The sequence below is a fragment of the Rhincodon typus genome, chromosome 8 (assembly GCF_021869965.1).
Source record: "Rhincodon typus isolate 14 chromosome 8, sRhiTyp1.1, whole genome shotgun sequence".
Classification (NCBI taxonomy): Eukaryota; Metazoa; Chordata; class Chondrichthyes; order Orectolobiformes; family Rhincodontidae; genus Rhincodon; species Rhincodon typus.
The window spans coordinates 22,653,637-22,680,099 of record NC_063339.1 but is presented as its reverse complement, the minus strand read 5'-3'; the positions used below and the strand labels follow the sequence as shown (position 1 = coordinate 22,680,099).

At 39.3% G+C, this 26,463-nt stretch overlaps 1 protein-coding gene across 2 annotated transcripts in view; it reads right to left on the bottom strand.

The window, feature by feature from the left end:
- The window catches only part of LOC109912864 (galactocerebrosidase-like), a 58,015-nt gene that overhangs the window by 23,467 nt on the left and 8,085 nt on the right, over nt 1–26,463 (bottom strand). The window contains exons 4-7 of one of the 2 annotated variants that reach the window (XM_048600394.1): nt 22,369–22,482; nt 20,827–20,966; nt 15,143–15,181; nt 11,094–11,221 (exon numbers count right to left, since the gene is read on the bottom strand). In XM_048600394.1, coding sequence (XP_048456351.1) covers nt 11,094–11,221; nt 15,143–15,181; nt 20,827–20,966; nt 22,369–22,482 — 421 coding nt within the window. The remainder of the gene's footprint in view (nt 1–11,093; nt 11,222–15,142; nt 15,182–20,826; nt 20,967–22,368; nt 22,483–26,463) is intronic. The other variant, XM_048600393.1, reaches the window with a different exon arrangement.

The window sequence follows — 26,463 nt, the reverse complement described above, 5'->3', positions numbered from 1 at the left end:
GTAGTCCAATTAGAAGCAGATACAAAAGCAAAGTTTTAAGAGATATTTAGACAGACATGTAAACAGGCAGAGCTTAGAGGGACACACAGATGGGATTATTTTGGAATACCATCACGGTTAGTACAAACATGGGCTGAAGGGCCCATTCCCGTGCTGTACTGTCTTATGTTTTGTGAATTAAAAAAAATCATTTGTGGGACGTAGGCATCGCTGCTTGGCCAGCATTTATTGCCTGTCCCTAGTTGCTCTCGAAAAGGTGGTGGTGCGCTATTTTAAACCACTGCAATCCAAATGCTGTAGGTAGACCCACAATACCCTTAGGGACAGAATTCCAGGAATTTGACCTAGTGACAGTGAGGGAATGGCGATATATTTCTAAATCAGGACGGTGTGCATCTTGGAGGAGAATTTGCAGATGATGGTGTTCCAATGTATCTGCTGCCCTTGTCCTTCTAGGAAGTGGTCATAAGCTTGGAAAGTGCTCTCTAAAAGATCTTTGGTGAATTTCTGCGGTGCATTTTCTCAAGTATACACGACTGCTGCTACTGAGCATCAGCGGTGGAGGGAGTGGATGTGTCCAGATGTGGTGCCAATCAAGCGGCTGCTTTATCATGGATGACGTCAAGCTTCTGGAGTGTTTTTAAAGCAGCACCCATCAGGCAAGTGGGGACTATTCCTGACTTGTAAATGACAGACAGGCTTTGGGGGGAATAGAAGGTGAGCTACTCATGGCAGCATTCCCAGCCCCTGACCTGCTCTTGTGGCCATTATGTTTATGTGACCAGTCCAGTTGAGTTTCAGGTCAATGGTAACCCCAATGATGTTGATGGTGGGGGGATTCAGTGATGGTAACACCACTGAATGTCAAGGGGTGGTGATTAGATTGTCTCTTATTGCCTGGAATTTACGTGATGTGAATATTACTTAACACTTGTCAGCCAAAGCTTGGATTTTGTCCAGATCTTGTTGCATTTGAACACGGACTGCTCAGTATCGGAGGAGTCATGAATGGTGGTGAACAAGTGCAATCATCGGCAAACATCCCCATTTCTGTCCTTACGATGGAGGGATGGTCATTGATGAAGCAGTAGATGGTAGGGACTGGGCCTAGGACACTACCCTGAGGAACACTCACAGAGATGTCCTGGACTGAGAAGACTGACCTCCGATAACCTCCTTCTTATATCCCAGGTATGACTCCAAACAGTGGCGAGTTTGTTCTCTAACAAACACCAATTCCAGTTTTGCCAGGGCTCTTTGATGCCACACTTGGTCTAACACGGCCTTGACTTCAAGGGGGTGTCTCACACCTCACTTCTGAAAATCAGTTCCTTTGTTCATGTTTGAACCAAGGCTGTAATAAGGTTAGGAGCTGAGTGGTGGAACCCAAACGGGGCATCACTGAGCAGGTTCTGCTTGATAGCATTGTTGATGACACCTTCCATCACTTTACTGATGACCGAGAGTAAACTGATGGGCTGGTAATTGGTTGAGTTGGATTTGTCCTGCTTTATGTGTATAGCACATATCTGGGTAGCGGTGTGACTGTACTGGCAGAGCTTGGCTAAAAGAGTGGCAAGTTCTGGAGACAAATATTCAATATTATTGCCGAAATATGTCACCGCCCACAGCCTTTGCAGCAGAGTGCCTCAACCGTTTCTTGCCATTACATGAAGTGAATCGAAATGGTTAATGACTGGTACATCAGCGCTTCCTCCATGTGTTGTTCAACATGGAGGGTACTGATTCACTAGCCGAGGGAGGACTGGTATCTATAATGCTGGGGACAACTGGAGGAGGCGGAGATAGATCATCCACTTGACACTTCTGGCTGAAGATCTCTTCAGCCTTCTCTTTTTCAATTATATACTGGGGTCTTTCATCGAGGATGGGATATGTATGAATCTCCTCCTACAATGAGTTGTTTATTTGTCCACCACCATTCATGACTGGACATGGCAGGATTGCAGAGCTTAGACCTGATCCATTAATTGTGGGACTGCTTAGCTCTGTCTTTCACTTGCTGCTTATGCTGTTGGGTATGCAAGTAGTCTTGTTTGGTAGCTTCACAAGGTTGACATCTCATGTTCAGGTATGCCCAGAGCTGCTCATGGCATGCCTTCCTGACCTCTCTATTGAACCAGGTGTTGATTCCGGAGCTGGATTATAGTGGTTGAGTTGGGGATACATTGGGCCATGAGGTTGCAGTTTGTGTTGGAGTACAATTCTGCTGCTGTGGATGACGATCATTGATGGTCAGTCTGGACAGGTTGGATCTGTTCGAAATTTGTCCAATTTAGCATGGTGATAGTCAGAATGGAGGGTAGACTCCATGTGAAAGTAAACTTGGTCTCCACAAGGACTGTGCAGTGGTCATTCTTACCAATACAGTCAATGACAGATGCATCTACAGCCAGCAGATTGGCAACGCCCGGTGTGGACTGTAGGCTAGGTGCCAGCGCAGCCTGGGTTGGATGACCATTGTTTAATTTCTGCAACACTGGGCCTTTTAATTTCTCTATTTTCTAAGACTTTGTAACTGAAGAAGCTGCATCTTTGTACTTAAGATTGCGCTGCAAACTTTTCATGCACATGACAACAAAACTAAAGCAATTCAAATTCATACACTTGCCACTCTCAGCACTTCCTCCACGTGTTGTTCAACACGGAGGATACTGATTCATCAGCCAAGGGACGACAGCACATGGTAATCAGCAGGAGGTTTCCCTGCTCACATTTAACCTGAAGCCATGAGACTTCATGGGGTCCGGAGTCAACATTAAGGACTCCGAGGGCAACTCCATCCTGACTGTATACCACTGTGCTGCCACCTCTGCTGGGTCTGTTCTGCCGGTTGGACATTACATGTCCAGGAATTGTGATAATGGTGTCTGGACATTGCCTGGTCGGTTACAATTCTGCAAGTAGGATTATGCCGGGCTGTTGCTTGACTAATCTGTGAGGCAGATCTACCAGTTTTGATACTAGTCCCCAGAAGTTTGTAAGGATGACTTTGTGGGGTTGACAGGGCTGTTTCTGCCATTGTCTATTCTGGTGCCTAGGGCAGTTGAAAGTCAACCACATTGTGTGGAGGCCAGACCACGTGATAATGACAGATTTCTTTCCCTGAAAGACTTCAGTGAACCTGATGGGTTTTTGACAATCGAGAATGGTTTCATGGACTTCAGTCAACTCTTAAAATCAAATTTCACCATCTACCACAGAGGGATTCAAACCCAGGTTCTCAGAACATTAGCTGAGCTTCTGAATTAATTGTCTAGTGATAATATCACTCAGTCATCACCTCCCTGTCCTCCATTTAAGAATGGGATTAAAGAAATCACTGTCAAATGCATTGCGAGTGGACTAGGGCTAGAAATACAAACCAGGTGAGTTTTCCTTGAACTCTGTGCTGAAATTAATTTTAAAAACACAGTCTCTGTCACCTTTGGGAAGATCCAAAGCAGTAATGCAATTATGCAGGCCAAAGAAAGAACAGTACATCCTACTATGAAAAGGTGCGACATTTTACTTTTTAAACAATTAAGTAATCTAAAATCTTCACAACGTAGACCTAACGTAACACTTTGTTTTCAACTTGCATGTCAAAATTTCAACTATTATCTAGTTAAAGGCAAGGAAGATAATGGGATAATTTTAATCCTGAGACAAAGGCTAATGTTCTTGGTACATGGGTTCAAATCCCACCATAACAGCTAGACTCGAAATGTTAACTCTTTGTGGTTCTTCACAGATCTGCCAGATGTGCTGAGTTTCTATGGCACTTTCCATTTTTACTTGTGGTGTAATCTAAAATTTGTTTTCAACAAAGAAACTGAAGTTGAAAAGCAGTCTTCATAATGGCAACCATAAAACCACCAACTGCTATAAAAATACAGTTGGTTCACTAAAGTCCTTTCAGAAAAGAAACACAAGTCCTTACCTGTTCAGACCTATATGCAATTCCAGATCCACAGCAATGTAATTGACTTTTAGATTCCATGAAATAGCCTCGCAAGCCACTCAGTTCAAGGCAGTTAGGGATTGACATTAAATGCCGACCTTGGCAGCGATGACACATCCCATCACCGAAATTAAAAAAAATAGTTTCTGCCAACCACAGCTATTGCTTAGTCATTTGAGAATATTAATCTGGAATATTTACTTCAGATGAGTCTAAGGCAATGCACTCTCTGCTAATTTAGTAGGTTCTGGAGTGTGGAATATCATACTTAGCGTGATTTTGAAACTGACATTATTTATTTGAGATGTGTGGTGTCCAGTAAGAATGAGATCAACAAGCAGCCAATCAGAACGAAGATTTCTCATGAACAGCAAACCGAGAGGTACAAAGCCCAGATTAGAATTTTTTTTGAACATTTTACAGGAAACAAGATCATTAAGACATATAAAAGCTTTGAAGTAGAAGTTATAACAAAAACATTTAAAAAACAAGTAACTTTAAACTATTATGACAGAGAGACCTCCACAATTTCCAACCATGTGGAGGTAAGTCAGAGAAACTGCATTGTTGGCATATCTGGCCCACAAGCACTGGCCACCATACCATCAATGGGTCTCAAGAAATAACAGTTGGCCATTCAGTCCACCTGCTATTTGACATTTGTAGCCTTAGCTCCATATACTTAAAGGAGATGTGACGGGCAAGTTTTTTTTTTTAAAAAAACAGAGAGTGGTAAGTGCCCAGAATATAATGCCAGAGGAAGTGGTTTAGGCAGGTACAATGAGAAAGTTTAAGAGGAATCTTGACTGATATGAGTAGGCAGAGAGTTGATGGATATGGCCAGCATAGAGGCAAAAGGTTTTCAGTTTAGAACGGCATCATGAATCAGTGCAGTATTGGTGGGCCAAGGAGCCCATTCCTGTGTTGTACAGTTACTTGTACTTGCCTGTCCTCAGTAACTCCCTTTGTCAATCAAAATTTGGAATATTTTCAAGGCTGAGTTAGACAATGACCCAGTCTCCACTGCTCTCTGTGGAAGAGAATGCCAAAGAATAATGACTCTTTATATTCTTTGATGATGATAATAATAATGATGAGAGAAGAAAGTTCCTGCCAATCCACCCTCAAAGGGCAATATTCTGGCTGAAATTTAGTGATCCAAACACCAATTATAAGGGCAAGAGTTTTCAGTGGCAACTGACTCCCCATCCCCAAGAAACCTTGCCTAAACAAACTTCAATTATTAAGAGCTGACCGGCAAGTTTCTGAGCAAATCATGGGTCTTAATGCTAAAGTCTTGCCTTGCCAGAAGACAGAAACTGCATTGTAGAAAAACCATTGGTGGGTGGCCTGTTCTAAAATTTTCTAACTGCACAGCTACCACAGTGAGTTAAAATTATCTGCAATCTATTCAGAAAGGGAAAAAAAAAAAATACTTGCACTGTAACGGTCATGTCAAGGAGGAAGCAATGAAAAGAATAAAGAAAGGAGATTGCCATATTATGCCCACTCTTCCCACAATACTGACTCATCAGGTGAAAGAGGATCAGTGCATCAAGACCGCAACTACTTCTTACTGCCAAAAGAAAAACTTAATTGCTCAGAAAGATTCATTAGAATTTGGGAGATCATGCAAGCTGAGTCATTCGATATTGTAGCTGGGATAGATGAGAGTTGCTACTATGGCCAGGCCTTTGGAGATTAGTTTGGATAAAACATTTAAACAGTTAAATATGACAGTGGTCTTATCACATATTATTGCCAGTGGAAATTACTAAAATAAACTTAAAGATCGGAGCACTAAACAAAAAAACCAAAGAACTACAAATGCTGAAAAACAGAAATTGCTGGAAAAAATACAGCAGGTCTGGCAGCATCTGTGGAGAGAAGACAGAGTTGACGTTTCAGGTCCAGTGACCCTTCTTTACAATTGATTTTAGATAGGTTGGTATATATGCTGGAGATGGGGTGTAGAAGGAGGAAGAGGACAGAGGACTAAGTGATAGATGAAGATGGAGTCCGGAGGGAAGGAGGGAGAGACAGAGAGAGAAAGAGGAGAAAATGTGTCTGGTGGTGGCATCCTGCTGGAGGTGCCAGAAATGGCAGCTGAGGATCCTTTGAATGTGGATGCTGGCGGTATGGTAGGTGAGGACATGGGGGACCCTATTGCTGTTGTGGGAGGGAAAAGAGGGGAAGAGGGCTGGAGTGTGGGAGATGGGTCAGACAAACATGGTGGTGATTGAGAAAGATGATGGATATTTCGGAGGCCTCTTTGTGGAAGCTGGCATTATTGGAACCAATGCAATGAGGACAAAGAAACTGGGAGAATGGAATACAGGAATGGAAAGCAGGGTGTGACGATTTATAATCACGGTAACTATGGGAGTCAGTGTACTTGTAGTGGATACTATGGCCAGCCTATCTCAGAAACGGAAACAGGGATGTTGAGGAAGGGAAGGGAAGAGTCAGAATTTGACCACGTGAAAGGGGAGGGCAGGATGGAAATTGGAATTGACAAACTTTTCCAATTCTGGACATGACAGGGAAGCAGCAATGATGTCATCGATGTATTAGAGAAAGAGTTGTGGGTGGGGGTCGAGGTTGGACTAGAACTGGGAATGTCCCACATACCCCACAAAGACACAGGCATAACTGGGCCCCCATGACCGCACCTGTGACCTTCTCTCTCTCTCTGGGATCTATCTCTACCTATCATTTACTCCTCTCCACACCTCCTACACAATCTTCAGCATTTATGCTAACCTTTTCCTAGCTGAAATCTGTTCTGAAGGGCCACTGGACCCAAAATGTTAATTCTATTTTTCACTTCACAGTTCCTGCCAGACCTGCTGGAGTTTTCCAGTAATTTCTGATTTTGTTAAAGATTGGAGCCCAAGTTTGAAGAAATTACGCAGGTTTATTAGTAAATTCAATAAACAGTTAAAACATATAATGCATGCTGAACAGTATTTCATACTGCAAAAAAGCCCTAGTTTTCCTACAGCAATGACCTGATTTTGCTTTATGTTAGTTTTAATAGTCATATTTGCATTAAGTAATCATCTTGTCAACATTGCAATCAACTAATGAGCAGCTATTGCAATGAAAAAAAGTGACAAAATATACAGAATTGTTCTTAAAACAATTTCTACTGAAGTACCAGTTTTTTTTTTGGATAGCGACTAAGCAAGAAATTCTGATTTGTTTTTCTTAAAAAATCACATTAGAAGACATGCAGGCTTGAATATGTAATAACAAGGTGTTAGGGAGGAGTGCTGAAAATGCCTGTATCCTGTTATTAACAAAACTGATTCACTATGTACAATTATGACAATATACCATTCATGGCACAAAAATAGAATTTAGCACCAAACTTAATCACATTTCAGTCAAGCTTATTTTAAAAAAAAACTTGTTTCACAAGTTGGTGATCTGCTCATTAAACATTAATTTTAACAGTCTTCAGAATACACAATCCATTGCCAAATACTACAAATTTTAGTAAATAGCTAGTCCGTATTCAGTGATCACAAAATCCTTAAACTGGATTACATATGGAAAAGCAAGATCTACAAATGTTTTCCTTTGAACAATAGAAAATTGCCAGTTGTCAACATACACTATTTATTTTTACTCATTCACGGGAAGTGGGTGTTATTCGTTAGGTTGGCATCTCTAATTGCACTTGAGTGGGTGGTGGTGAGTTGCCTTCATGAACTGCTGCAGCTCACATGGTTTAGGTTCATCTAGTGCTTTTGGGAAGTAAGTTCCAGAATTTTGGCTCAGCAACAATTAAGGAATGGTAATATAGTTCCAAGTCAGGATATGCAGCTTGGGGGTGATCTTGCAGTTGGTGACGGTGGCCTGCTTCTGCTGCCCTTGATCTTCTACATGATAGAGGTCATGGCTTTGGAAGTTACAAAAGATCTTTCGTGAGTTACTCCAATGCTTCTTGTAGATGGTACACACTACTGCCACTGTGTGGAGGTGGAGAGAATGCATCTTGAAATTAGAGGATAGAATGACAATTGAGTGGGCTGCTTTGTCTTCGGATATGTTTATCTTGAGTAAAGTTACAGCTGTACTCATTCAGGCAATTATACAGTATTCTATCTCACTTTTGACTTGTGCTTTGTAGATGGTGAACAGATTTTGAGGAGCCAAGGTGGTGAGTTACTCACGAGAGAATTCCAAGCCTTCAACCTGCTCCTGTAATCACACTATTAATAGTGTTGAACCAGCTGTGTTTCTGGTCAATGGTAACCTCCAGTATGTTGACAGTGTAGGATGGCTAGATTCTCTCTTGTAGGAAGTGGGCATTTCCTGTTACTTATGTGCAAGTTACAAGAAACACTTGTGTCACACCAACTCATGCCTGACTATTGTCCAGGTCTTGCTGTATTCAGACATGGACTGCCTCAGTATCTGAGTCATCGCTAACAGGGCTGAACAAATCAGTAACCATCCCGACTTCTGAAATATTATGGAGAGAAAGTTATTATGAAGTTGCTGAAGATGTTGGGCCTGGGATACTACTCTGAGCAACTCCTGCAGTGATGTCCTGTAGCTGCGATGACTGACCTCCAAGAACCACAACAACAACCCTCCTTTGTGTTAGCTATGACTACAAGCAGCAAAGATTTTTCCTCCCAATTTCCATTGACTCCAGTTTAACTAGGGCTCCTTGATGCCATCTTAACAAAATATTGTCTTGATGTAAAGGGCAGATTCCCTTATTTCCCATTTGGTGTTCCATTCTTTTGTTCATGATTGGACCCAGTCTGATGAGATTAACAGTGCAGTGGGCCCGGTGGAACCCAAACTGCACATCAGTAAACAGATTATCATTGAGTAAGTACCAGTCAATATTGCTGTTAATGACAGCTTTCAAAGCTTTGCTGATGACGGAATGTAAACTGATGAGGCAGTAATGGGTCAGGTTGGATTCATCCTATTTTTGCGTACTGGATAAACCTGGGCAATTTTACATGTTGCCAGATTGATACTAGTGTCATAATTGTACTGAAACAGCTCACTAAGGGCATGGATAGATCTGGAACACTTCACAACTATTGCCACAATTTTGTAAGGGCCCATAGCCTTTGCAGTATCCAGTGCCTTCAGCTGTTTCTTGAAATCATGTGGAGTCAGCTAATTGATATACATGTTGGCATTCAAGATGATGGGAATCTCAGGAAGAGGTTGAGATTGATCATTCACTCAGTACATTTGGCTAACAGTGCTTGCACATGCTTCAAGCTTGTCCATTGCACTGGTATACTGTGCTCCCCTATTGTTGTTAAGGAGGCCGTTTGTGGAGGTTCCCTCAAGTGAGTTATTTTAATTGTCCACCACTATTCACAAGTGGATGTAGCAGAACTCCAGAGCGTAAAATCGATCTGTTGTTTATGAGATTACTTAGCTCTATCACATGCTGGTTAAGCTGCTTGGCATCAAACTAGTCCTGTGCTGTACTTTCACCAGAGTGACACATCATTTGTTGGTCATTCAGCATGGCGATTGTGTTGTACAACACAATGGAGCTATTGTAAATGTGAATGTCAAGCCCAGTGATAATGTCACAAACAAATGCATTTACCACAGGCAGTTTAAGTCTTTTGCTTGTTTTCTTGAGGTTTAGTGATGTTAAAATTAAAACAATTAACAATTTTAATTGAAAATTAAAACAAAAGATGTGTGTTATCTTCTCTGTAGTTACCTTTTTGAGTTCTAATTTTCACCCAAGTTTGGATGGCAAGAGTTACAACCAGAAACATTTATAAATCAGCAAAATACTCAACAGGACTGCAAACAAAGCAGCACCTTTCTCAACTTCTCAAAATACCCTACACTTATTTTTCTTTCACATGTATAATACGATGCAACATAAACAATGTGTGTTAACTGTATGATTCAAATATATGTTGCATAGTTTCTGACATTTGTGCGTATATGAGATATATACTAAAGCTCTGGCATATTCAATGCTGCAATAACTGATATGTAAACTGAGCTTGGAGAATTTTGTCAATAATAGGGATATGTGGGCTCAGGCTGCAAAAGGTACTTGCAAGAGAAGGAAGTGGAAGGATAAGAACGACAAAAGAAAGAAAAAAAGACATAAGAGCAAATAAAACAAAACAAAAGGAAGAGAAAAGAAGAGGAAAGAAGAAAGCGAAGGAAGAGAGATAATAATTTTGACACTAGTGGTTGAAACACAGCATTTTACATGCCAAGCTAATACACAACCATCTAATTTATTGGCTCCCTGTAAGCGGTCAATAGAAGAATTCAGAGGATTGGATTTCAAAGGAGATATGGTGAAATAGTGAGTTAATGATCTGGGACATAGATTTCAATCTCACCATGGCAGATAGTGGAATTTCAATTCAATAAAAACATCTGGAATAAAGGGTGACCATGTAACCACTATCGATTGTTGTAAAGACTCATCTGGTTCACCAACGTCCTTTAGGGAAGGAAATCTGTCACTTTACCATGTATGGCCTATGTGTGACTCCAGACCCATAGTATGTGGTTGACTCTTAAATGCCCTCTGTATAATTAGGAAAAAAGGTCAATAAATGCTAGCCTAGCCAGCGACGCCCACATCCCATGAACAAATTTTTAAAAAAAAAAATCAGAGTTTTCAAAATAGGTTTTCTTTTGTGGATTCTGAGCAATCGGTAGTCAGATTCCTTTTGACAGGCATCAAAAGGATAGTTAAAAAGGCAGAAAAAATTCACATCCATGTCAGAAACTTTAGCCGATTTGGAAAGGAGCCAAACTCGGCTAACTATATTTTATTTCTGTATACGCCTTGGAGCCAGGCAAGCACAGAACAATTCAAAATATATTCTTGAAGACACTCCTTTAATATTCAATATTTCATTTTTGATCCATGGTCAATATTTTTGTTTAATCTCCATTCCTTTCATTCATTAATAAACAAACAGGAATACTTTTTTTTTTACTATTGGAATAGAACAGAGCAATCGTAATGAATGCAGTCAATCCAAACAGGCTTTCATTAGCATCCTACATTTGAAACAAAATTGGACCCCAGGACACAAAAAAGATAAATAACATGGGTTGAAAATTCTTACACGATTTAGCCCTAAAAACTTACCCTATAATTTCAACTGCATCATTTAGGTATGGATCAACTAACATATCACTTGCGATCCCCCAAGTTCCATCAGCAGCAATAATACCAACATTCTTTAAACCAACTTTATCCAGAGACTTGCGCAGCACCTTGGCAACAGATAAAAACAAAAATCACTGGACTATATATAGAAATGTACTAAATATCTACGCTGCAAATTCACAAACTGTTAGTACCAGAACCAAGATCAATCCAGTTAACTGCATAAAGCATAGTGATCTCCCTTTGTTGTCTACTGATGATTTTCTGTGGTTCATATTAACAGTTCTTAAAATGTAGTTATAATTAGATTACAAAGCTATTTTTGATAAAGTGTCCACTTCACTTTCTACAGCATCTGTAGAAAACATGTTGAGTGGTTAAGGAGAAGCACTGGGTTCTGGAAGAACATTTCTTTACAAACTGATGAAACAAATACTCTCTGTTGATCTCTGTGTATGAGAAAATAGCCTCAACGCCACTTAATACTGTACTAACTTTGCTTTCTGTTTAAACGATTGAGTAAAGAACCAAGAGAGGGCACCACCACAGATTATAAAAGTAAAAGCAAATGTTAGGAAATACCAACAAAACGCCACCTGGGGCCCAAAAGGCTGAAGATTAGAGGAGGAAGCAATAGAGAGAGAGGTAAGGAGTCTCAAACCTGAAAGATGTCAGAGTTGAACAAATAAACTGCAACGAATGCTCAATCCATTGTGATGAGGTTGCATGGACAGGTTTGGCACAGTAATTTGACACCTTCAAGCGAATGAAAGAAACTTGAAAATAATTAAAGAGTAAAACTAAGAAAAGGAAAGATACTGTGGATATACAATAGAAGCCAGAGACAACAGCAGCATTAATCATCGATTAGACAAGATTTTTCCTTGCGTTTTGCAGTAACACAGAGGATTTGGAAGAGTCTCCACACACATGACAGCCTTGTTCAAGACTTCTACATTTATTAAAAAATAGAGTCAAGAGTTAGGAGGAATAACAGACCCAAAGTTTGGCATGGGGTAGCCTTTAAGAGTGGAGACAGGCTTTACAATCAAGGGAAGATTTCAAGGCCAGAAGAGTTGCTAGATTAAACAAAAAACTTCAAGATAGTAAATGCATTACAACAAAGGCTATGGCAATCCAGCTGTTGTGCTGAAGACTTGCTCCAGAACTCTTTGAACCACTATTACAGCAAAATTTTAATACAGGCCTCTAGCCAACAAAATGGAAAAAAACTGATCAAGTGTGGGGTTTGGTCAATAACCTCCCAGACTATTCTCAGAGTGATGAAAGTTGCTATAATGTGACACTTACTCACTGATAAGTTGGATTCTACCAGGAACACTTTTCTCTTGACTTCCTTATCCCAAACATATACAAAAGAACTAAATTCCAAAGGTAAGGTAACTATTTGGAGTGTAGAGTGACTTAACGTGAAGGCAGCGTTTGATCAAATGCAGCATCAAGGAGCTAAAGTATAATTGAGATTACTGGGAATCTGCAGAAAATGTTCCACTGACCAGAATTATCACGAACAAAGGGAAATGGTTGTGATTGTTGGAGGTCGATCATTCAAGCCCCTTGATACCATTGCAGAAGTTCTGTAATTGTGACCCCTAGGCCCAATTATTTCCATCATTTTATCATTACTTTCCTTCCATAAGAAATAAGAACAGGAGTAGGCCATTCAACTCTTTGAGCCTGCTCCACCATTCAATAGGATCATAGCTGTTTCAACATCTATTTTCCTGATTTTTCCTCCTAATCCTCGATTCCCCTACTGATCAAGAATATATCTCAGCCTTTAATATGCAATGAACTCTGCCCACACAGCTCTCTGTAGCAAGGAGTTCCAAAGATTCTCACCCTCAGAAGAAATTCCTCCTTATCAAAGTTAGAAGTGGGGATGTTCCTAATAAATTATAAATAAAACTAATAAAACTAAGTGCAATTCATTGGATTGTTGCTGTCTATTCAGGGACAAAACAACAGTCATCTTCAAGAGAAAAAAATCTCACCACCACAATCATTAGCCTTTCAAAACACCCACCAGCAAAATCTTTACGGTCACCACTGACCAGAAAATTAACTGTCACTCATTTTCCGTCTCCCCAAAGTCTTTCCCTCACCTACAAAGCTCAAGTCCAGAGTGTGACAGAATACTGTTCTTGCCAGAATAAGTGCACCTCCAACATTCAAGAGGTGTGACACCATCCAAGACAGGGCGGTTTGACTGATCAGCACATAGACTGATCACCCACCACCTAAACTCTCCCCCTCCATTTCCAGTGCAACATTGCTGCAATGCACATTTACTAAGGCTCCCTCAACCGTACCATTGATAACGTGTGGCCCACTAACTTCTAGAAAGACAAGCATAAACTTGAAAATATATTGCTGTTCCTTCAGTATTGCTGGGTCAAAATCCTGTAACTTGCTGCCCAACAGCACTGGGCTACATCTACATTACATTCATGCGGAAAAGTTCAACACTGAACCATCACCGTGCAACAGTTAAGAGGAAATAAAGTAGCTAAGAACACAGCTTGACTGAGAAGCTGCATGAAGGTAAATTGTTTAGAAATATCCTATCAAATACTTTGAAAGTGTCCACTGTAATAAGACATGATTCATTAAAGTGCTCATGAGCAGGATCACAGAGGTGTTGTACGGGCAAGATTTTCACAGAAGAAAAAAAGTTATTGGCAGCGCATTGCTTTTCAGTCAGTGCCTTTTGAAAAATGTAGCATAGTAATATGGCATCATGGATTCATCAGGAATATTTTGTTACCTGCACAACGGTTTTGGAAGTTACTTGTGATGCAGAACACCATTTGTAAACATTACCAAGTTCAAAAAATGGCAGCATAGTTAAGAAAAATGGCTTTAATTAAGCATGGTGAACTGAGGTATATGTTTACAAAACATAAAATGGCAGCTGATTCTAAATCTAATTAGTGTTTCTTTGTTATGTCACAAAGCCAAACCAATATCAAATAATTATACAACCGATTGGAATATAATTCCAAAAAAAGCACAAAACTAAAAGTCACTTCCTTTTATAACTATAATACCCATTACTTAAGGAACTGAAATGGTCCAACTTATTCTGACTTAATCAGACATGGTACAGTTACCCAACAGACAAACCTTAACTGAAATTTCACTTTTTCTGAAAGCAACGGTCAAAACAAATAACAATAAGTTGCCATCAGTCTTCATTGACTACTTGATGAATGAAGATTTAACAGTTAGTTACATATCATATTCATGCCCTCTCAAAAACACGTAATAGTTCACCGAAGTTTCGCAGCAAAAATAGCAACTTGTATCTTTTGCCATATTATCACAAAGGTTGAAAAAATGAGCTGACTACTTTAGTATAAAGGCAATGACGATCATTTGTTAAAGACTGCACATTCCTCTGATTATTCAAAAGTTAAAATTTGCCAAAATTAAAACCTTACTAGGTCACAGAAACACAATGCCTCTCCTAACACGAATGGCCACTGTATTGAAAATTCCTTACTTTTGGAACAAAGAAGCAAATTCTGAGAGATATTTTAACCTGTTACTTCAAATTCATGGAATGAATGTGCTTTTCTACAAGTTCTACAAAGAAAATGTTTTAATCCAATGGACAAAATAGCGCAATAGCAGCAGTGCTCCTTTACCACAAAACAGAAATGTTACTGTAGCTAGTTTTAGTTACAATTTTATTATAGCGAATGACAATGTTGGACCACACAATTTCAAAACCAATTACATTTTACATAATGAGAATTAAATTAACTGTTTATTTTATTGTTTATTCAGCCTAAATGCTACAATTTAAAAAAAGATCTTTCCAGGACAAGATATTCACAATATATGTATTAGGTAAATCTCACACAGATGGTCAGCATACAGAGAAATGTGTCCTTGTGAAGTTCATTTTATACTTTGCATTAGGTTTTAAAACAACGTACTACGCATAAAATCAAAGGTGAAAATAATTAAAAGTTTAGCATCAAAAATTATTCTACACTTACCTCGATGTACTTTGTGTCAAATGCTCTCTCATTCCAAATCTAAAACAGAAATGCAATTAAATTCCATTTTTATCTACGGATATTTTTAAAGTCAAAATACTTTGTTCTCAAAAGCAATGTGATGCTAAGTCTATGAAGCAGCAACAACTTTACCACCAATTGTTAAGAATAGTACCCAAAACCAGACGCAATGATTTAGCTATATCCTGCATGCCAAACTAAAATTGGTAATCTTTTTTTAAAATTCCAGAATTCAGAAGCAGCTTTGCTGCATTTGCAGGTTTATAGGAAAATGTGCAAAGACAGCATTGTCCCAAGGAGAATTGTTAAAATAAAATTACTTTTGCTGATTGACGTTCAGACCAGGAAGCAGTGTACTTCCAAGATCAAGGACAGTCTCTAATAAATCAGGCAATCTCTCTGCCTCATAAGTTTGCCTGCAGTGCAAGTATACTCCAAGACATACATATAGAATCACAAAAGCTACAGCATCAGAGGCTGTTATTTGACCCTCCACTCCCATGTTAAATTTAGCTCATTAATCAGGTGTTTCCACATCCTTTGGAACCAAAGAAATTTTACAACACAGAAAAAAGGTAAATCAGCCCATCATGTCAGCACTTCTAATCCACTTCTCAGCACATGATCCACAGCCTTGCAGGTTACCACACTTCAGGTGCAAATCCAAAGGAATCTTTTAAATGAATTAAGGGTTTCTGCCTTTACCAACTAACCAACCTGGTCGTGCATTCCACCGCACCCTCTGGTGAAAAAGTTTTTCTCATGTCACTTCTAATTCTTTTTCGAAACAGCATAAATCTGCATCCCTCATAATTGACCTTGTTGCTATGGAAAACAAATCTTTCCAATCTGCACTATCTAGGCCCCTCATAAACTTTGTAAATTTCAATCAAGTCACCTATCAGCCCTCTGTTTTAAGGAAATAACTCTAGCCTCTTCAATCTTTCCCCCATAGCTGCATATTTGAAAATCTCTGCTGTATCCTCTCCAGAGTAATTATGTTCTTCCTGCAAAGCAGTGACCAGAACTGCACACAAAATTCCAGTGGTGACCTAACCAGCATTTTATACAGTTCCAAATGCCTTACTATCATCTATGCAGGCAAAAATCAGTGCACCGCTTCCCAATCACAATCAATTCTCCATACTCCCTCGTCAGAAAATTCACAGTTTGTAAAGCACGACCTTTCTTAACAAAACCATTCTAACTGTTCCTGATTAATCCAGGTCTTTCTACCAGACAATTTATCCTCTCTCTCAGAATTGATTCTAATAATTTGCCTATAATTGTGTGTGACTTGCTCCTTGCACTTTTTCTAAACAAAGGTACAACGTTTGCAGACCTCCAATCCTCTAGTACCTTGCCTACATCTAGCAACAATTAGATAATGATACTCCGAGCATCCTCCTTGTACTCCCTGGCATCTTTTACCAGACTAGGATACAATCCATCTTGCCCTGGTGATTTATTCATCTTCAAGGTGGTCAATTCCTCCAGTACTTCCTCTTGCATCATGCTTATCATATTTACTATTTCACATTCCTCCACTTTAACTTGAATGTCTGCAACATCCTTGCTCTGTCATCTTCACAAAGGATGACGTACTCATGAAGAACCTTGATCATATCACTGGTATCCCCGCACAAGTTACCATATACATCTCTGATTAGGCCCTACTCTTCCTTAGTTACCATCTTGCTCTGAATGTACTGATTAGAACATTTTTGGGTTTTCTCTGACTTTACCTGCCATTATCTTTTTACACCCGCTTTCCTATTTTACTTAACCCCTGTACTTTTTTCTAAAAAAAACATTCATGGGATATTGTCATCGTTTGGGCATGCCAGCATTTATTGTCTATTCTTAATTAAGTTTTTGTGACTGTGTAGGCCTTTTCTTAAAAAAAAGAATAAAACTTTAACCTATCCTGGATGAACAGGAGGCTCTAGATTTGGCAGTACTACTCTTTTTCCTCTGTGGGGATGTCTTACATTCTGCCCACAGAATCTTGCTTTGAGTGCCTCCCACTTATTTGTCACTGGCTTTTCTTCAAGTAGTTGCATGCAGTTCGCCTTCGCCGGATCACCTTTCAGCTTTGTAAAATATGCGTCTCTTCACAAACTTGGAACTTTTTACTCATTTCCATCTTTGTCCCTTACCATAAAGAAACTAAATCAAACTGCATTATAGTCACTACTTCCAAACTGACAATCCACTGCTACATTTCCTAAAGTTGAACCTAGAATTGTATCCCATGTTGTTGAATGCTTGCTGTTCTCTTGAATGTAGTACAAGAATTTTGTAACCTCTGTGCCTGTCACACTATTCATATCCCAACTGATACAAAAGCAGTTGAAGTCTCCAATTACTACTGCCATTTTTTAAAATCACACACAGAAATTAACAATCATATTTGCTTTTTTTTTTCCCATCTTCTCCTAGCAAAGTGCTTAACCCATATGGCCCTATTTAATGAGTCACTTAATGTATCATTTATCTCATAATTTTAGTTGATTCCTTCATAAATCATGCTACACCCCAACAGTATCCTCTCAGATATTTTCTAGTCAATCTTTTCAAGTATATTATTATACACTTCTGGAGCAGGTGGGATGTTAACCCAGGTCTCCTGGTTCAGAGGTAGGTACATTACCACCGCACCACAACAGTCCCTACTAGCATCTTACATTCTCTTTATAAACACTTCCAGATATTGCCAATGGCCCTCAGGAGGGGTGGTTCCATATGCAATAACAATACTTAAGTTACAGATTTCTGGGTGCTACTCAGAGTCCAAGGTTACTTTATAATCAGGCCTGTAATCCTGTGATTTGCCAAAGACTTGTATGAAGGGGGAAGGACAAACAAAAGAGCTCAATTGATTGATAGGTTAGGTGAATAATGAGTGTGGGAGGAGCAAAAGTTTAAAAAAAAACCAAAATTTCTGACATATTGGAATATTGTCCTCGACCAATTTGAACATATGTTATTATGGAAAGAATGGTTAGGAAATGATGAGCTGGTCCATCAATCCTCCTTTACAATAGTGATGTCTTAAGCACCATGCTACAGCACCCTTCTGAAACCAAAATCACCAGCAGCCACGAAATGGTCACGAAAAGATAAGACATCCAAGGTAAATTTATGGACACAAACAAACAAACAGGAAAATTTTTCTGCCCTTTACGTGATCAAAACTAGTCTAGGAGAGCACACCGGTCATGATTTATATTGCTTCGCATTCTACAACTATTTGTACCTCTGTCCCTACCAGGGACTGTGTCTGACTTTCTCGGTGGAAGAATGGATGTTTACGTTGTTTGATATTCATTTATCTTTCAACTCTCAGTGACAGAACAAACATATCTTTCATATTCAGATATTAACTTCTTTCCCTGATATCAATGTACTCCCTGTTTATTCATCACAAAGAGCAGGCAATGAGCTTGATACTGTGGAATAAATGCAAAGGCAACCGATGGATAACAATCAATTGAGCCTTTTTGTTTGGAAAGGGAATAAATAGGAAAGGAAAGACAAGTTTTCTGCAAATCACAGGATTACAGGCATCTTAGAAATGTGCAGCACAGGAGGAGACTGTGTGCGCTTATTCTTTGAAAGAACTGACTTACTTAGTTCCTCACCCCAGTGATTTCCCAATACTCTGCAAATTAGTTCCCTTCAAAATAAATGTCCAATTGAATTTTGAAAGTTCTCCTGGAATTATGAATCTATCATCCTTTTCAAATTATAACAGTCCTCTGACAAAATGTGAAAGGTGATGTCTGAGTTCTGAACTAATGAAAAGGGTCTATAACTGTGTTAATAATTTGGGTTATCATTAATTGTATCTTTTTATGTCCTTTCACTTTAATGATATGCCAAATAAAATCTGCTGTTTTTTGCCCCTGAATTTGTGTTAAGTTCTTTTTTGTCTCCAATAATGCCCTCCTCCAACCTTATTCTGCTGAATCTGAAAGAAATCCCCAAAAACAGATTTTTAGATTAGTATCTAAAAAGTAGGTTCAACGATTCATTACAATATCTTGTATCTATTTGACTGATTTAAATGTGAACTTTGAATTGAATGAAAACTATATGATGTATCATGAAATAAAACACCAAGGCTTGTCACAGGAATATTGTGAAACAAAGTATGGCATCATGTAATACAAAGAACTATTAGACAATTGAGTAAAGATTTGATCAAAGAAGTTGATTTTAAGAAATCTCAAAGGAGGAGGCTGAAATAGAGATGTGGAGGTGCACAGGGACGGTAATTCAGGGACTAGGGCCTAGGAAACTGAACATATGGCCAACAATGGTAGAGCTACTAAAATCAGGGATGCGTAAGAATCAGAACAGTGCAAATAGTTTGGAGGGTTATGGTGCAACGGGAAACAACAGAAAGAGAGAGGGGGTGGCCTGGGGAGGGATTTAAAAAGAATGATCAGCAGGAGCCAATGTAGGTCAAATGCACAAGGGTGATTGGGATGTGGTGCAGGGTTTTAGATAAGCTCAAGTTTACTGAGGAATGTAGGAAACCAGCAAGGGGTGCAAATACAGAGATAACAAAGGTATGAATAGGAATTTCAGTATCAGACTAGCTGAGACAGGAGTAAAGTTGGATGATATCAGAGGTGGAAATAGTCCGTAGTAATGATGGCAAGAATACAAGAATGGACGTTCATCACAGGTTCAAATATGACATCAAGGATGCTAAGAGATTGACTTAATCTCAGGCTTTTGCTCTGGACAGGAACGGATTTGGTATTTAAATAATGGAGTCTGGAACAGGGACCAAAGACAATAGCTTCAATCTTGGGAAGAATTTCTGTTCATCCAGTACTGGATATGAGATAAGTGGTCTGATAATTGAGCAACACAGTGGGAGAATTACGAGCAGTTGTAGTGAGTTAAAGCTAGATGTTGTCAGCACATATGTGCAAACTAATGCTGTGCTTTCAGATGAGATTATTGAGACACAGATTCAGGACAGGTCACTTGGAGTTACCAGAGGTACTGGTTTGGAAGGAGATTGAGAATCCAGTGCAAGTAACTCTCTTATTACAATTAGATGGACAAGAATGAAGCTAGGTGAAAAGAATTTCACCCAGCTGACAACAGTATAGAGGCTTTGACAAAGAATAGTAAGATCAAATATGGCAAAGGTTGCAGGCAGGTTGAGAAGAACAATGAGGGAAACAACTTTTCTAACAGTCACAAAAGGTACAATTTGTGGCTTTCATAAGATCTGTTTTAGTACTGTAACAAGAACAGAAACCTGATTGGAGGAAGTCACCTTAATGGGAACAGGTAAGGGGTTTCATAGGCAAGTTGAGTTCAGGGAGGACATGAGGGGAGGTAAGAGATAAACAAAGATGAGAGTTCAGTGTTAGACAAAGGTTGCCCAACAAAGGAAGTTTGGTCAAGTGGTTCATGAAAAGGACAGACGTAGCAGAGGGTAACTGATTTCATGGTCATCATTATAAAGTCAAAGAAGCCTATCTGCTCGTCATTCATTGTTGAAGGGTAGAGAAAACAATGAAAGTTTCATTATTATATAGATAATGTCATAGCATATCAGGCTATGATTTCAACAACATTCATAATACAGGTCAAAAGAAATCAAATATTATTTGTTTTATTATGTCTGTACTAACCCCAACATAATCAATATCCAGATTATGATACAATTTAGCACCATGAATCCATGAGGCAACATAATAGGCCGTTTTGTCTGGGCAGGTATAAGGCCAGTCGTTTCCACAGCCAATCCAACCAGGAAAGGCCCAAGGTAGCCCTAACAAGAAAATAAAAACTCACTAAGAAAATGCAATTGATGAATAAAGCAAGATTAAAAGTCTTTCAAATTCAATTTTGTTGAGTTTGTGCTTTAGAGTTTCTCTTGAATATGTTGCAATACACTTCCAAAGCTCTAGTTTAACCCACTGCCTCGCCCTTCACTCGGGAGTCCCAAGGTAAACTGCAAAATCCACGCTTCCACTATTGTTGAACTCAACCAAAAGCATGGAAGCAAAGAGATTGCTGTTTTTTTGGTGATTCAATGCCTCAGCACCAATTGTGTGTATGCCTGTGATTGAAGAATGATTAGAAAATATAATTCCCTCTACTCACCAAAAGGCTCCCTAGAAACAAACAAACAAACAAACACTCACTCAAGTGGTCGTGTGTATAGCATGCGAAATGTGAATTGAACTAACAGCACTGTGGGTATCCCTACACTCAGCAGCAGTACAAGGTTACAACTCATTAGCACCTTCTCCAGGACAATTAGGAATGGGCAAACAAATGCTGGCTTAGACAGTGATACCCACATCCCATGAATTATTAAAACAAACTCAAAAAAGTGATTTGATTTATCTTTGTATCAAATTTAAAGGTTGGGGAACTAAAGGGACCATGTCCTTTGATTCTGAAAGTATTCAAACTAGTCTCATGTCCACTCAAATTTACTCAATGCATAGATCTATATATAGTACGATGTAATTTCCATTCTATATTTAATGAATAATGAATTTTTATTGCCTTTCAGTTCTGAGTTCCAAGTTCTCAGTTTATTGACCAGTTTTCTTTTAATTCTTTACCAAATGCCCTTTACACTTCAGAAAATCTTGTCTAATTTCCTTGAACAGAATGGAGATAGACCCTTCAATACAGTTTGAATGCCAATCATAGGGATAAAGTTTTTTTTGGCAAACTTAGCATTTCTGCAACCAACCTGGAGACTTTGTTACAAATATAAAAAAGCGAAAATGGAATATTAATATTTTGTAATTTAAGAGTCAAATAATTTGAGAACATGCTAGAAAAAAAAGACTTTTCTCTTCAACGACAAAATTTTTAGTTTGGCATCACTCTAATCTTTGGGTCGGATGGACATAGGTTCAAGTCCTACATTTGGTGAAAATAATCTATGCGGTCACTTCAGTATAGTATAAAGGAGTGGCACATTGTTGCAGGTGAAGTCCTTCAGAGAAAGTAGTCAATCATGACCCTGTCTGTTCAGGTGCATGTTAAAAAATGCACACCGTTAGTTTGAAAGGAGCAAACAGTCCTACATTCCTTAGCCAACATTCTTCCTTCAGACCAAAGAAAATCAGATTTGTCAGGCAATAATCCCGACTGCAATTTGAGAAGCAAAATGATTAAACAATTGACAAGGTGTTATGTTAAATACATACCTATTAATTTAATATTAGGATTCCTCTTCTTAGCTTCTTTCATCAGCCACCACTCATATCCTCTGAAGTAATTTTCATCATTTTCATAGTGCATATGAGATGGTTCAGTCCCATCTATTTAGCAAATATGAAAACACACTTTAAAAACAATTCAATGTTAAAATACAAATTAATATTTAACAGATATTTGTTTTGTTATTGTCTCAATTACTAAGGCGTCTAAAATAGATGGTACCATAAATGTGGCAAATACAAATTATTTGGTGACACCTAACATCTATTACAGTCCCTAATGTCGTCCTCAGCAAGAGATATTGATAAAGAGGTCGTTGTCTCACAACTGAATAAATATTGTTAAGATGCTCAGTATTCAATGATTATGCAGGAATGCAAAGATACTCCTTAGTTTCACTACACCACCATCTGATAGCATGCAGTAACAACACAAGCGGTGTTTGCGACTCATAGGAAGCTGCTGAGCTAAAAAGTCATTCTGCCTATCAGACAACTGAACAACATGGTACACGAATTTCAGTCCTCATGTGAAATGAGGAAAATAAGCCGTATGTCGCAAAGACTGGCAGTTTGCATCAAACAGCATTGTTTTGTTCACATTAAACAAGATACTGATCATACCTATACCTTTGAATTCTCAGCTAAAATATTGAGGAAAGAGAGCTCAATTGATTGTTCCATTTGTAAAGTAAATTTGAACACAGGACTGAGAATCTTAAAACATGCAAGGAATTTTTTTTACATGCAGCTGCAGATTCAATTGTAGCAAATATCCTGTCTGCATATTGGAAATATGAGGGGAAGTAAGGTAGTTGTCCTTCCATCAAGGACATGTCTCTCATAGTATGCTTCAAAGATATTTGAGAGAGCTGGATCTAGAAGGGATTGAGAGTGGGCCTTTCGCATGGTGGCCGCAGCGGTCTCCTGGCTGTCCTAGTAATTGCAGCGGTGCCTGCACCATTGTGGAGATGGGGCTTGGGACAGGTGGAGACCGCCCTAGCAGTACAGATCCCTCCTGTTCCAATACTGATGCAAGTGCCCATGTAAAGGAACCCCTCATTTCCACACCACTCTTTTAGCCACGTGTTTACTTCTCTTTTCTCGTGTCCCTATGACAATTTGCACGTGGCTTGGGCAGTAATCCGGACATTATAACCTTTAATGACCTGTTCTTTAATTTCGTTCGTAGCTCCTGATAATACCTGAACAGGTCCCCTTTCCTTGTCTTACCTATGTTGTTTGTTCAGATGTGGACCACAACAGCTGGATCCTTCCCCCCGCCCCACCCCTTCTCCAATATCCTTTCAAACCAGTCAGAGATATCTCTTACCCTGGCACCAGGCAGGCAACACACTATGTGGGACTCTTGATCCTGCTGACAAAGGATACTATCTATTCCCGATTATAGAATCCCCTACAACTACCACTTGTCTTTTTGCTTCCCCCTCTTGAATGGCCTCCTGTACCAGGGTGCAGTGATCAGTTGGCTCATCCTCCCTACAGCCCCGTTCCTCATCCCCACAGGGAGCAAGTACGTCATACTTGTTGGACAAGGTCAAGAGCTGAAACTCTTCTGTTCCTGAATGCAGGATCCATCTACCTGCCTCACTTGCAGTTACCCCCTGCTGTCCCTGGGCACTGACCAAATTTGAAGTACTTAATCTACCAGGTACCGCAGTGTTTGAAGCTCAGATTCCAGCTCAATGCTGACCTGAAGTTCCTCGAGCAACCAACACTTGCTGCAGATATGGTCACCGCCATTCGCAATGGGATCAGCCAGCTCCCACATCATATAGCGGCAACACATCACCTGCCCAGCCATTTCTACTTAGTTAATCACTTTATTGAGTTAATTAAATTTATTGATACTTCTTTGCTATGTTCTTTTTCAAATTTAGTGCAGATTTCTTTTTCAAATTTAGTGCAGAGTCTGTCTGTTAGCATGCTGTACAGCTCTATGGCTCTATAACAATTGGCATGCATTGATGGGAACGAGCAGGTCTTAGGTGACTTACAGCATGTGCATAAACAGTTGAAAACCTGCATCGAGTGGTACACCAGCATTTGGCCTATATTCCTCTAAACCCTTCCTATTCATATACCCATCCAGATGCCTTTTAAATGTTCTAATTGTACTAGCCTCCACCACTTCCACTGGCAGCTCATGCACCACTCACTGTGAAAAAGTTGCCCCTTAGGTCCCTTTTAAATCTTGCCCCTCTCACCTTAAACCTATGCCCTCTAGTTTTGGACTCCCCTACCCTGGGGAAAAGACCTTGGCTATTCACCCTATCCATGCCCCTCACGACTTTATAAACCTCTATAAAGGTCACCCCTCGGCCTCTGATGCTCCAGGGAAAACAGCCCCAGCCTGTTCAGCCTCTCCCTATAGCTCAAACCCTCCAACCCTGGCAACATGCTTATAAATCTTTTCTGAACCCTTTCAAGTTTTTAGCAAGGAGACCAGAATTAAATGCAATATTCCAAAAGTGGCCTAACCAATGTCCTGTACAGCCTATTGTACTAATAGCTAAAATGCAGCCACTTACTAGGAGACTATGCTCCAGTACTGCATGCTTCACACGGTGAGCAGCTTCTCCTTTCTTATGTGGACATCTGACAGTGATTTAATGTAGTGATAATTGTTGTTTCTTTCAAACAGATTGATGCAAGCTACCAAGTGTGTCTGCTTTCCCATATCAGATAGGCTATCCAGGGACAGCGTTTCCCATTAGGATATTTGTCACCAAACCTTCATAGAATCCACATAATTGATTTAACTTCTTCTTCTAGAACTGCAAGTCCTGATTATGTGACTTCACATATTTTACTGTGACTGTATAGCTGTGTTCCAAATCCCATTGAGTACTTGCTCTGTGCAATTTATATATTTCCTTGGCAATTTTAAATTTCTATAAAAATGTTAACACTTTAGTTTGTATGTGGTATCAAAAGAATTTGTATTATGACTGATTGTTTGTATTTAAATGTCGATTCTCAAAAGAGTGTATCTACTTTCTGTCCATCCCAGTTGGCTTATTCAGATGTCAAAACTCATGCCAGCTTCCACCTTGTGTTCCCCAGCAGTGGTAATAAATCTTGTAGCCAAGTCCTTGATGTGTTTAGAAAGGACAGTATGTTTAAGCTTTATTCAATGAACACTGCAGTTGCTGAATATACAGGGTTTGGAAATTTATCACAAGCATTTCATTTCCACAAAGAATCACACATAATTATCATGCTGGGAGCCACAGAGTGTATTGAAAGATATTTGTGTCTTGACTACTGTAGCCTGAATCCACATTTGGAAAGTGCAGCATGAGCTATCAGCGTAGAAGCATGGGCTGATTTCATTTACCTTTTCCTTCCCTATTATGAGAACACTGTTCTTTTCGACTCTTGCTGCTACCCAGTTAAGATTATTTAAATAAGAAGCAAATGTAAAATAGGAGCAAACTCAAATTATTTTGTTTGGTGTAAAGACTGGTGTCTTTTTATTTTTGTAGTTTTTATACTTGTGAAGAATGAGAAAGAACTATTTTAAAATCACTGTTTAAAGATTGCCACATGTTTGGAAAAGCAAGTAATCTAACACTCAGGGCAAGCATCCTGTAAACTACAATTTGAATAAGCAGTAATTGAAGTTTGGATTGTAACAAATTGGACCCAAGGGGTTGTGTACAGATACAACTGAGTGACAACAGGAAGTTGCTTTTTCTATGGACTGGTGACCAGTTATCAATGACAAAAGCCTTTTGCCTGCGAACAAAGGTGAGACGGATTCTCAGGGAACTGAATAACCTGGGGCTTGGAACACGTTTTCATTTGTTTTTCTGCTTTTATATTCTATGTCTTAGTTTATTTTTTAATGTTGGCGCCACTATACAACATTTTTCACTGTATTTTCTAAGATACATGTGATGATAAATCAATCAAATCAAGTACCTGATAAGGAGATAGCAGGAACTGCAGATGCTGGAGAATCTGAGATAACAAGGTGCAGAGCTGGATGAACACAGCAGGTCAAGCAGCATCAGAGGAGCAGGAAGGCTGACGTTTCGGGCCTAGACCTTTCTTCAG